Raw genomic sequence first — 12,370 nt, 5'->3', positions numbered from 1 at the left:
CAAACTGTTCGTTCGTCGTGTGTGGCCATGTCCGTCCATGCTAATTTTGAGCGGACTGTTTGCTGAAACTGTTTGACGGACAAAGTTGGGCGAACAGTCCCCGCGTGTGTACGCGGCCTAAATGTTTTTTTTCTTTGTCTGAATTTCTCACTTCCTGTTCCTCCTCAGTAAATTTCACACCATCATCCGAGCAGTGTTTAGTCAGCCAGAACAGCTTACTGAACAGCTTACTGAGGAGGTACAGGAAGTGAGAAATTCAGACAAAGAAAACAACAACAAAAAAACATTTAGAAGGGAAATCGAAGGAAAAGGTAAGTGAACCAACAATGCACTAGCTTAAAGGAACCTATTTAGAAAATAAAAAACGAACCTTTACAATCCCTTTAAGGAAAGTTAAAGTGATATGTTCCGTTAAAAAGTCTTATTATAGACAACGTTTGCCTTAAATGCATTTCAGATATGCCCAGGCAAACAGATCAGTAACCAGGATTAAAAGTTAGTTTGGACCTGTGTGTGTGGAGGATGTAATTTTGCAAGTTGTCATGTATACTTTACAAATAGTTAATAAGAATTAGAAAAATTATCACCCAATATAGGAAATATATAGATATATCTATTTATATATATATATATATATATATATATATATATATATATATATATATATATATATATACACACATCAGTTCATTGGTTCCGCTTCTGGAGTCAGTAAAGCAAAGCGACTTCTCTTATGGATGCTAGATGACGATAGTTGTTCAGGAATGTTTTCTTGTTGTTGAGGGGAGCCAGAATTCGCATGATGTCTGGAACTTTCTGCAAGTGTTTTTGGTGTTGACAGGCGAAGTTCAAGAATTGTGGCTAGTAGGTCGCCAGCTGTTTTACAGGTATAGGTGGTTCCTTTGTATGTAAAACAAATGACGAAGGGAAAACTCAGTATGGGATGCTATGATGTTGAAGTACTTGCAAATGGGGTTTCATCACCTTTCTCTTTATAAGTGTTTATTGAGAACGATCTTGTTATATTTGATATCGATGACCTTGGAATATGAGGGAGTCTTTGTTGTGGGCAGCTTCCAATAATTGTTCTTTTGTTTGGAAAAAGTGAAATTTAATAATGATTTATCTGTCCAAATGTGACATCACACTGGTAGGGCAATGGCCAAACTAGCTTATCAACATTTAGTGACACAGAGCACTGGTGACTATCCGTTATAGAAAACACAACCCATGCAAAAATGGCCTACTTTTTTTTTACTCTTAATAATAATTTTTAGAAAGAGTTTTTCATAATTAGAGAGTCATGTATTGGTCACACATCCTTACTTTCACAGTGATAGCTGGTCTAGAACAATTCCACACTAGTGATAGCTGGTCTAGAACAATTTCACATTAGTGATAGCTGGTCTAAAGAGAATGCACATTGCAGAGTGTTCTTTTTGCAGTTGAAGAGGCAAAAGTAGAGAGAAAAGTAAGAAGGGAAAAAAGAGGAGAGGGGGGAAAGGCAAAGGCTTTATTTTTCCAGTGCATGCATTCAAATTTCTGTAATCAGCTAGAAAAGCTGTGACTATGGGTTAAAAGTTAAGGGCCCATTCAAACTAGGAACTGCATGTGATTCACACAGGATTACGCTGCATGTTTCTTTGTGATTGACTTGTAGTTCTTTACAGTGCAATTTCAGAAAATTTTATTTTGATCGTATGGCACATTTATATGATGCAATACAGTGGGAGCAAGCACATTGCATTTGCAACCTGCATTTTGGGGTGTCATTAACTTTGCACTGACTCCTGCTGCAAAACTCAATGGCAGTGCGATTTTAATGCGGTGCAAGAAACAGGCGCAGAAAGCAGGTTTCCTGCACAACATTCTAGTGTAATTGGGCTCTAAAAGCTATGAATAATTCTATTTTTTTGTTTCAAATGGCATGGGTGGTAATAGATTATGGTCTATAAAAGGCTACAACACAAATACTCAAGACACCACATTAAAGACATGACCAGTTTAGAATTCCTTGCATGAATGCTCTGTGTTTCCAAGGTTAACAAAGTGTTTATCAAAACCTAAGGTCATATTTACTGTATAACACAATGAATGTGACATTCAATAACATTCTATGTAGGTGAATAAGTCAATATAATTTAAAACACATGCACCATGAAGATTCACCTGCAGTGAATGTTTGGTAACTGTCACATTCACTGGTCTATAAATATTCTGCCTAGTGACTATGCATAATAATGTCCAATACATGTTGTATGTGCTAATAAATTCAAGTAAAGGTAGCAGCAAAGAAAATATATTTACAGAAGAATATTTTCACTTTTAAGCCGCAGACAATTGTTCAATACAAGACAAACTGCAGAAGCATTATGGAACGTTTCACAGCTTTCTTCATGGCACCAGTTGTGATTTTTCATCTGAACATCTTGTCATACTTTGGCTTTTTGCTGCTTTTTGCATACGTGTTAATGATTGACTTTCAGCCTGTGCCTTCCTGGAGGGAGCATGTCATCTACCTCTGGCTCTTTTCACTTGTTTGTGAGGAAATAAGACAGGTAGGAACACAAAGGCATATCCACCAGTGTACTACAGATATTTTAAAAGTGTAATTTGTTTATGTTTCTGTAAACATGGTTTTTAACATGTTAAATATGTTTCTTAAAGTGGTTGTAAACCCCCCAAAAAAGAAAAAAAAAAACCTTTAAGACAAAGGCATAATGAGCTAGTATGCATCGCATACTAGCTCATTATGAAAGACTTACATCAAAGTTGTAGCAGTGGCCCCGCACACCGCTGTAACTGCTGTGATTGGCCGGAGCTGCGATGATGTCACTCCCATGCATGTGCGCTGGAGTCGCCGGTCATGGCACGGCAGCTGAAGAAACGGCCGAGCGGGCCATTTGTTCAGTGGGCATGTACCAATGATGTTGGCACAAGCATATATGGTAAATATTTCCTAAACGGTGAAGGTTTAGGAGATATTTACAGTACCTACAGGTAAGCCTTATTATAGGCTTACTTGTATGTACAAGGGGTGTAACTAGGTTTACAACCACTTTAAGATGTTACAAATAATAAAATTTGCCTCAGAACAATATAAGCATATAAAACGCTAACAGTGTCAATGAAACGTATTTTTCTGAAATTCTTAGAAATATATATATAGTAGAAAATCTAATCTTGTGCACACCAACCATTAAGAGCTGCAAAAAGTGATAAACACCAAAAACAATAAATCAAAATGCTGCGGTATTCTAAATACTGAAATACAGAGCACACAAATGCATTAGATCCAATTATATAAACATACCAGTGTAAAAGAATAAACAAATGTGCTAGTGAAAAAAATACTCAGCGTATAAGCTTGTTAACCTCCCTGGCGGTACGATTATTTCGGATTTTAGGTGCTAAAAGCGGTACCATTATTTTGCATGAAAATTTGGCGTTTTATATTGTAGTCCTGCAATTCTTAGGAATAACTCACTTAAATCTGTCCAAACCAGAGTCTAGCAGACATCCCGGGTATAATAAAGTTTGAAAAATGAAATCATAAATTATAATATAATAAATAATTATAAATAATTGTACCAAATAATAATATAACAATAATAAAAATTATTCAATAATGTAATCAAATCAAAAACACTGAAATTTGCTCAGTTGCAGAATTGTCACTGTCATTACTTTTCAGTATTTGATGACGGATCTCCCCACAAATCGCTATCGCTCAATTCTGCGAGTGATTCCAATTTATTATCACTGTTTTCTAGCTGGTCTAAAACCATTTTTGATGTAAAGGGACAGTTTTGGTTGCTATGGACAATCTCCAGTTTCCAGGCATAAAGAACAGTTTTTATTACTTAAAACTGCATGCGGGACACTGGGCAGACCACTAGGGACAAAGGGGAGGTGAAATATTTACATACAGCAATGTAATCTGTAAGATTACATTATACTGTATGTTTACTGTTTGTTTCACTTTATGAATTTGGCGCCGATCTCCGTCCCCGTGCGTCGCAACGCTCGCAGGGCACGGAGATCAGCGATGTGATGCATCGAGCGAGACACGGCTCGCTCGTACAGCGGGGAGACAACGCTGGATCCGAGGGAGAAGGTAAGTAAACCTCCTCCTGGATCCAGCGATGCAGTCCCGAGTCTGGCTCGGGGATACCGCTTTTGGTATGAAAATTCCACCCCGAGCCAGACTCGGGAACACCGCCAGGGGGGTTAAAGTAAAATAACACAGTGATACATAATAATGTGAACATATTCATACATAACTACATAAAAAAAATAATCACACATTGTTTATAAATGCTTCTGTAATCTTCCAAGATCAGAACACTTTTGTGATTGATCCCAGAAAAACCTCCACCAAACTCTTATGGGTACTCCATCACCTTATTGGCATGACCTTTAAGGAAAAAAAGGTTTATCAAAGTTATCCTTTTTATAGCCAGGACAAGGCTGTTTCCTCTCCAGTGGAAGAAATCTGTTTGTGCTTTAGGAACCCAGATCAACTCAAAGATAAATGAAAACATAAGGGGTTATTTACTAAAGGAAAATCCACTTTGTACTGCAAGTGCACTTGGAAGTAAAGTCGCTGTAGATCCGAGGGGGACATGCAAGGAAAACAAAAAACAGCATTTTAGCTCCCACATGATTGGATGATAAAATTAGCAGAGCTTCCACTCATTTCAGATTTAGATTTAGACCAACTGCACTTTCAAGTGCACTTGCAGTGCAAAGTGGATTTGCCTTTCGTAAATCCCCCCATAGTGCTCTACATAGAACAACATTTTTATTAATAAAATGGATACAGTAACTATTTGTAAATAGTTGAATTGAATTCAAACAAGCCTTCATATATAAAATGGCAACATGTCATTAGGGCGATATTTCCTCTGAAATAGAAACTGGCATAAGTATTGCAGACAAATCCTTAGTGCAATATGTTTATTTCCTATGATCCTCAGATCCATATAGGGACAATAGTGTGGTATTTTCCTGAAATATCTAAATACTGCATTATGGGCACTAGATGGAACTTACAATGTTATTAAATAAATATATCATACACATTGGGGGTTATTTACGAAAGGAAAATCCACTTTGCACTACAAGTGCAAACTACAATTGCAAAGTGCACTTGAAATTACACTGAAAGTGCACTTGGAAGTGCAGTCGCTGTAAATGTAAGAGATAGATCTGAAATGAGGGGAATCTCTGCTGATTTTATCATCCAATCATGTGCAAGTTAAAATGCTGTTTTTTATTTTCCCTGCATGTCCCCCTCAGATCTACAGCGACTACACTTTCAAGTGCACTTTCAGTGCAATTTCAAGTGCACTTTGTAGTGCAAAGTGGATTTGCCTTTCGTAAATAACCCCCATTATGTTGATTATTCATGGCGGCTGCATGAATGCTTAAAGCACCCTAACACTAAAATCGCTACATCTAGAGGCATCCACGATCTAAGACTAACCTATCTAGCCCTGTAAAGAAGAAATTGCTATACATACCTTTTCTAAAGCCGCTCCGCTCTGGTCTCCAGCAGTGGAAGGTCTACAGAGGAGACAGCCAACAACAGCTGTGAAATGAATGGGAAGTGATGTCACCCATAGAGTTACTATGGGGCTTCTGTTGTCGGCTGCCTCCTCTGCACCCGTGGGACCGGACCAGAGCGGCTTCAGAAAAGGTATGTATAGTGATTTCTTCTTTACAGGGCTAGATAGGTTAGTCATAGATTGTGGATGCCTGCACATTTAGATATTTTAGTGTTAGGGTGGACTTCCCCTTTAATGTCTAATGGATATACGCAGCAATAAATAGATTAAAGGCAGGTGCACATTTAAAAACCTAGTAATTGATTGTGGGGACAAACTAAAGATCTTTTGAGACATTGAAAAGACTGCTATAAATCATATCCAAGAATGGCCAGAGCTCAACCACATCCCAAAAAACGTATACAATTGAAAAACAAAAATGTTGACTTTTTTGAAAGTCCCATTTTTAGAGGTAACTAAAGATCTTTTGACCTTTTGGCAGTGCTGGGCTTCTGGTGTGTCTCTGCACCTTTAAAGGGGAATACCTAAAAAATAAGTTTTACTTTTTCTCCTCCTCGCCCCTTCTTCTCTAACACTTTTGAAGGTTTATTTTTCTACTTGGAGTGGGTACCTATTTCTGACAAGTACCTGCTCCACTTCCGCTCAGGTCACCTAGGTTCCCTCCCTGTCTGCAAACTCCTGGTTTCAGGTCTCGGGGGGGGGGGGGCAGTCCCATTCACAAAGTGCAGCATAACTAACGCATGTCCAGTGGAGAGCCAGCTGTGAAGCCACAGGAAGTCACAGCCAGCTTCCTATATCCAAGATGACAGCTGCAGAGACCTGAAGACCAGCGAAGAACCAACCCAGGTTAGAACAGTGCTAGATCACGCTTATTTATTAAAAGTCTGCAGCTCCAGTATTTGTAGCTGTTGACTTTAATTTTTTGTAGCCAAACAGCTTCTAACTTCAGCTTGTTCATATAAGCTTTGACAAAAAAAAACTGGAAGCTGATTGGTTTCTATGCAGAGCTGCATTCCATTTTGCACTCTCTAGTTTTAGTAAATCAACCCCAGTGTTTAAAGTGGACCTTCACCCAAAATTAAATGTCATATTGCCCTAACTAGTACCAAATCCCTCTCTCGAAATTGGATGTCACTTCCGGATTTCCTGCCTATGCAAGAATAATGTTTGTGTCCTGCCCCCCTCCTATATTCGGCACATACGCGGATGTACAGCAGAGCTTGGGGTCCCACATGTGCAGGTTCTCTTGGACATCTTCACACAAGTTTTCCCTGCATATGTGCAAAGACAGCTAAGTATTAAAATTTTGTGCGTGTGTGCAGATGTGTCAAAGGGCTCTGTCAGGACTCAGGGGCCAGGCAGAGCACTTCAACACATTTGTGCCACTCCATAATGGCAGCACCATAGAGTGTTGGAGTCACTAAAGAGGAGACTGAACTTTCTCTTTAAAGATAAATTTCAGGTTTGGCAATTTTTGCATAGTTACATTGGTCCAGCTTTGACCATTGTAAGTATGTGTGTGCCATACCAGCGGAAACCCCCTGGAAACTGTAACTCACTATAGTAGGCACAGTTCTGCTGCTTGCTGAACACAGGAGGTTGCCCGCTCAGAACAAGCGCCATTCAGAAAACACTTTGCAATTACTCAATTAATGCAAATTTTCCTCTGATTGGACAAGGTAGAGGTTGAGACGTCACCTCTCAAACTCTCCACCTTGCCCAATCAGAGAATGCTTTGCAATTCCAAAAGTGCTCCCTTAAAGTTGAGAACCACTCTTTAAGCTGGACAACTATTGAGGCAGATGGGCAACAGGATTAAAATGTTTTCCATACTTTTGTATGAAGCTGTACTCACAAGATGTGATGGGTGATGCCTCTTGCTGGGCTTCTAATTGTCAATTGACATCTTATAGTACCAAAACGTTAGATGACGTATGTGTATTGCTTTATGCCACAGTAGGTAGGGATTATGTAACAGAACCTACCATTCATCTATCCCAGAATTTTCCAAGTTTTTTAAGTGATGGAGTGGTCTTTGCATTATAATTGAGGTGTAGAGAGGGATTGAGGACCTATGAATAAGCACTCCTATTCTGTTGCTTTAGTAATATAGCACCAGTTTCTTATTTAGAACACATTTTTGGTGCTGGCAGCTTGGAATACATGTGATAACGTTTCTAATGTGAGGGGATGCTCAGATGGAATACTGTGCTAAAAATCTCAACCTTGTCCCCAGCATGCCCTTTAATAAAGTGAAATACATTCATGCAGCATATAAAAAAATTGTTTTAATTTTTTTCATTTTTTTTGTAGCTGATTTATGACCCTGATCGATTTGGTCTCTTGAAACAAGCATCATTGTATTTTAATGATTTTTGGAACAAACTTGATGTCTGTGCCATTCTGATCTTCATTGGTGGGCTGATTTGCAGGTTTGTTATTGATACATTTTGACATCATGATTATAGCTTATATCTGTATAGTGAAACCAGAGTAATAAACATACCTGCTGCAAAGCAACATACCTGAGACACAGCAGCAGCCTACATTCCCTTGCTAAGACTTAGACAAGGCAACATGTTTCTTCTTTGGGTCCTTTCTCCACCCCTAAGAATTTTATATACAAACCCGATCCAGAGGTTCCTTAGCATTACAGGATAGCATAAAGTGTGTGGAATATATTATATTTGTAGCACTAACCCCCGAAGGAGCTGCTGGTTTTATTGGGCTTACCGTTACCTTCTGGTCTGCTTCTCCGTCTAGGGATTCCCATGGTAGATGGCCCAAAGAAATGTGGAAACTGACACTGAATCTTCTTTTGGGTTATTTATTTGAAACAGAAACTGAGTCTTTAAATGTAGGGTAAAGGGTTTGGAGTAAGTTCAGGTACTTTAGACTACAAAAAAAAGGAAAGTTTAATATAGGAAAAATCCAGAGAATAGCAACCGTTTCACAACTGTATTCTGCAACCCCCAGATAGACCTCCTCTCACTAGGCCTAGCAGCCGGTAGGGTGTTCGGTAAAGTCTCTGCCACAGACTTGTGATGTACACTTGAGCGTAGGAAGTTTGACAAAGTCTCTGCCACAGACTTGTGCGGTACCCTGAGGGACGTAGACAAATTTAAAGAGCTATCATATGGTAGCAGTATCTCTCAGCCGATCCGGCGATCCCGTATGAGTGCTGATCCAGGTTGCATCCTTCAATTAAGCCTCCAGGCTCCTTCAGAGAAGCCAGCCTTGCGCACTGCCTTCTCCTGAAGAGTCCTCCCCTGGGGTTCTTCAGTTGCTGTGCCTCTCCCTTCAGATGAGACGGCACTGGACCACCCTTGGATCAATAGGCCCTGAAATCCACTCAGGCCTGTCCCTGCAGTTGCCTCGGGCCAGCGAGCCCCGAGACTTGAAAGAACAGTGGTATTCAATACACCCAGCTAAAACTGCATTCTCACACTTGTCGGTGATGACAGCGACACCCACGGTCAAGGAGAACCCAGTGCAACCCAGCTGGACTGGCACTGAAACCAGAAATTTTGAAAATTAGCCCCAAAACCCAACTGTGGTTTCAGGAAAATTTGCTTTGGAAAAAACATAGTGCCTGCTCGTCAGGAGCCAGCGCTACATACTATATTATAGTATATTATATGATATTAGGATGGTTTTCCTCTGATTGAAAGAAAATGCACACAGATAAAACAAATTAGACTGGTACAGTAACTGGAAAGGTTTAGTAGCTAATGCTATCATCAAATTGAAATCTGCTATAAGATGTAATACACTCATGTGTGAAAAATACAGATCCCACTCTAGCTAATATAATGATAACTGCATAAGTAGTAAACTTTATTAAGAGGCAGGTTGGTTAATACAAACCTGAAAATCTACATTTTCGTTTCATATTTGAATTGGGATTAATTTAGTATAGAAAAGTTAGTATTTACTTAACCGCTTCAGCCCCGGAAGATATTACCCCTATCCTGACAAGAGCACTTTTTGCGATTCGGCACTGCGTTGTTTTAACTAACAATTGCGCAGTCGAGTGGCGTTGCACCTAAACAAAACTGATGTCCTTTTTTTCCCACAAATAGAGCTTTCTTTTGGTGGCATTTAATCACCTCTGCGGTTTTTATTTTTTGCGCATTAAACAAAAAAATGCGTCAATTTTGAAAATAAACGCAATATTTTTTACTTTTTGCTATAATAAATAATGGAGGCCCATAGCATTAATGATATTGTATGTACCTGGAAAAAAAAATGGTTGCAGCAGTGAGTCCAGAACAGGGTGGCAACCTTCCTGCAACTTTTTTTTTACTGATAGAACATGGAAAATTGACTGACATAGCATTTTTTACTGACAACCTGAAAAAAATTACAGAACCAAAAACAATCAAAATGTAAACAATATAAACACAGTCTGTAAACACTGACAATACCCAAAACAGGTAATTGGCCTGGTTTACATTTAAAAAGTTAAGACAACATGACAAATTATTAGCCACCATGCTGGGATACAGTTGAAAAACAAGTTCTGTTATGCATGCCAAAGAGAGCAATGGGTATGACCAGATTGCTTCTAATAGTGGGAGTGGCCTAAAAGAGGAGGATTAAACAGAACTGCTCCCTGACCACCTACCTCTAAATGAACATAGCAGATGCCTGAGTGAGTGCACATTAAATAAATGATAAATAGTGCTGCGCTGTTATGTATAATCACTAGTTGATAAGTGAATATAAATAATATTATACTATTAATGTAAAATAAACTCCATACATAGTTAGATAAAAGTGACAATGTGCTACAAAATTCATCATAGTGGAAAATGACAATAAAGCGCTAAATGCAAAGGAATGGCTGTGTGCACGTGTGCAAATCGCATATAGATCACAAGTAAATATAATTAAAAGTTTTGGTGGGGGATGAGCCCAAATGTCAGATCCCCTCTGAAAAGTAATATAGTATTTTAAATAGACAAAATAACGTGCAAAAGTGACTTCTCCTCTTCGGTGCGGTACACTATAATGTTAGGTGACCTCTTACCTTACGGTTGTAAGGTAACAGCGTGTATATATGGCTTTAGAGGTCACAGGTATTCCCACTGTATATCCCGATGGTAATCGTGCTCTTAATCTGGCGCTTTCAGTATAGTAGTATATACCTGCTCCTTTGAGGCCAATCTGCATTAGGAGATTTCATAATTTCCCATGTCACGAATGCTAATTTTCCATTACAAACGCTGGTTTACAAGACTGACCGCTTCTGCTTCCAGGCATGTGTGTTTGTACTTTGGACTTTTGTCTGACGGACTTGTGTACAATTGGAAAATCCGACAACATACATTTGTTGGCAGCAAATTTGAAGACATGCTAGCCAACATTTGTTGGTGGAAAGTCTAACAACAATTGTCCGATGGAGCATACACATGGTCGGATTTTCCACCAACAGCCTGACATCCAACATTTCCCGTCAGAAAATCGGGTGTACAAGGCTTTAGAGTTAGCTGACACTTTTTATCTAAGTATTAAACTAGTTTCCGCCATTTACTTATCCCTGGTTGTAATATATACGTTTTTTCCTTTGATAAACCCACAAGTCACTCAGAAAATGGCCGTATTGTAACGTTGTATTATATGTTTTATTGTAACATTGGACCACAAAAAAATGGCCACAATACTCGTTACATACAACATCTATGAGAAAATGGCTGCCCAATTAGCTCAACGGTGAACTTCCAGTGCCAGTACACATCCCCTGTTGAAATCACGTGACTGTGACAATATGCGTCGGGACCGGAAGTGATGTCGGCGAGCTCGCTGCTCGTGGTGTTTTTAATTTTATTACTATTGTGAAATGTGAGTACCTGAAGCTTTTTAAATAATAAAATGTTTTAAAAAAGTGTACTACACCATCTGGAATCCCCCTTTCTTCTTCCTAATATACCTTATATACATACCAACTGAGGAAGTGATACCACTACCGTGATTGGCCGCAAAGGAGCAGGTATATACTACTATACTGAAAGCGACAGATAAAGAGCACGGTTACCATCAGGATATACAGTGGGAACACCCGCGACCTCCAAAGCCATATATACACACTGGGGGTTATTTACAAAAAGGAAAATTCACTTTGCACTGCAAGTGCATTTGAAATTGCACTGAAAGTGCACTTGGAAGTAAAGTCGCTGTAGATCCGAGGTAGAAATGCAAGAAAAATAAAAAACAGCATTTGAGCTTCCACTCATTTCAGATCTACCCCTTAGATTTAGAGCGACTGCACTTTCAAGTGCACTTGCAGTGCAAAGTGGATTTGCTTTTCGTAAATAACCCCCACTGTTACCTTACAGCCGTAAGGTAAGAAGGCCACCTAACATTATAGTGTACCGCACCGAAGAGGAGAAATCACTTTTGCACTTTATTTTGTCTAATTAAATTGCTCTGCACAGAAGAAGAAAAGACACTCACTCTATGCACATTGCGCTGTTCTTCACAATAAAAAGGGAAAGACACTTTCTATATCACTTTTCAGAGGGGAGTGAAGACTTTTAATTATATTTACTTGCAATCTATATGCGATTTGCACACATGCACACTGCCATTCCTTTGCATTTAGCACTTTATTGTCATTTTCCACTATTATGAATTTTGTAGCATATTGTCACTTTTATAACTAACTTTGTATGGATTTTAGTTTACATTAATAGTATAATATTAGTTATATTTACTTATCAACTAGCGATTATACATAACAGAGCAGCACTATTTATCATTTATCTTTTTTTGCGGTTGTGGAGCAACCGTTCAGTGCT

General features: G+C 38.9%; 1 protein-coding gene across 1 annotated transcript in view; it reads left to right on the top strand.

Annotated features, from left to right (window-relative positions):
• TRPM2 (transient receptor potential cation channel subfamily M member 2) overlaps nucleotides 1-12,370 on the top strand; it is a 406,419-nt gene that overhangs the window by 289,578 nt on the left and 104,471 nt on the right. Inside the window, exons 18-19 of the mRNA XM_077448652.1 lie at nucleotides 2,355-2,558; nucleotides 7,884-8,002. Coding sequence (XP_077304778.1) covers nucleotides 2,355-2,558; nucleotides 7,884-8,002 — 323 coding nt within the window. The remainder of the gene's footprint in view (nucleotides 1-2,354; nucleotides 2,559-7,883; nucleotides 8,003-12,370) is intronic.

This window comes from Lithobates pipiens, unplaced genomic scaffold (assembly GCF_037356315.1).
Source record: "Lithobates pipiens isolate NorthernLeopardFrog02 unplaced genomic scaffold, aLitPip1_a1.2 Scaffold_22, whole genome shotgun sequence".
In the NCBI taxonomy this organism is placed as follows: Eukaryota; Metazoa; Chordata; class Amphibia; order Anura; family Ranidae; genus Lithobates; species Lithobates pipiens.
The sequence above is the reverse complement of the archived record's forward strand: the minus strand, read 5'-3'. Positions and strand labels throughout refer to the sequence as shown.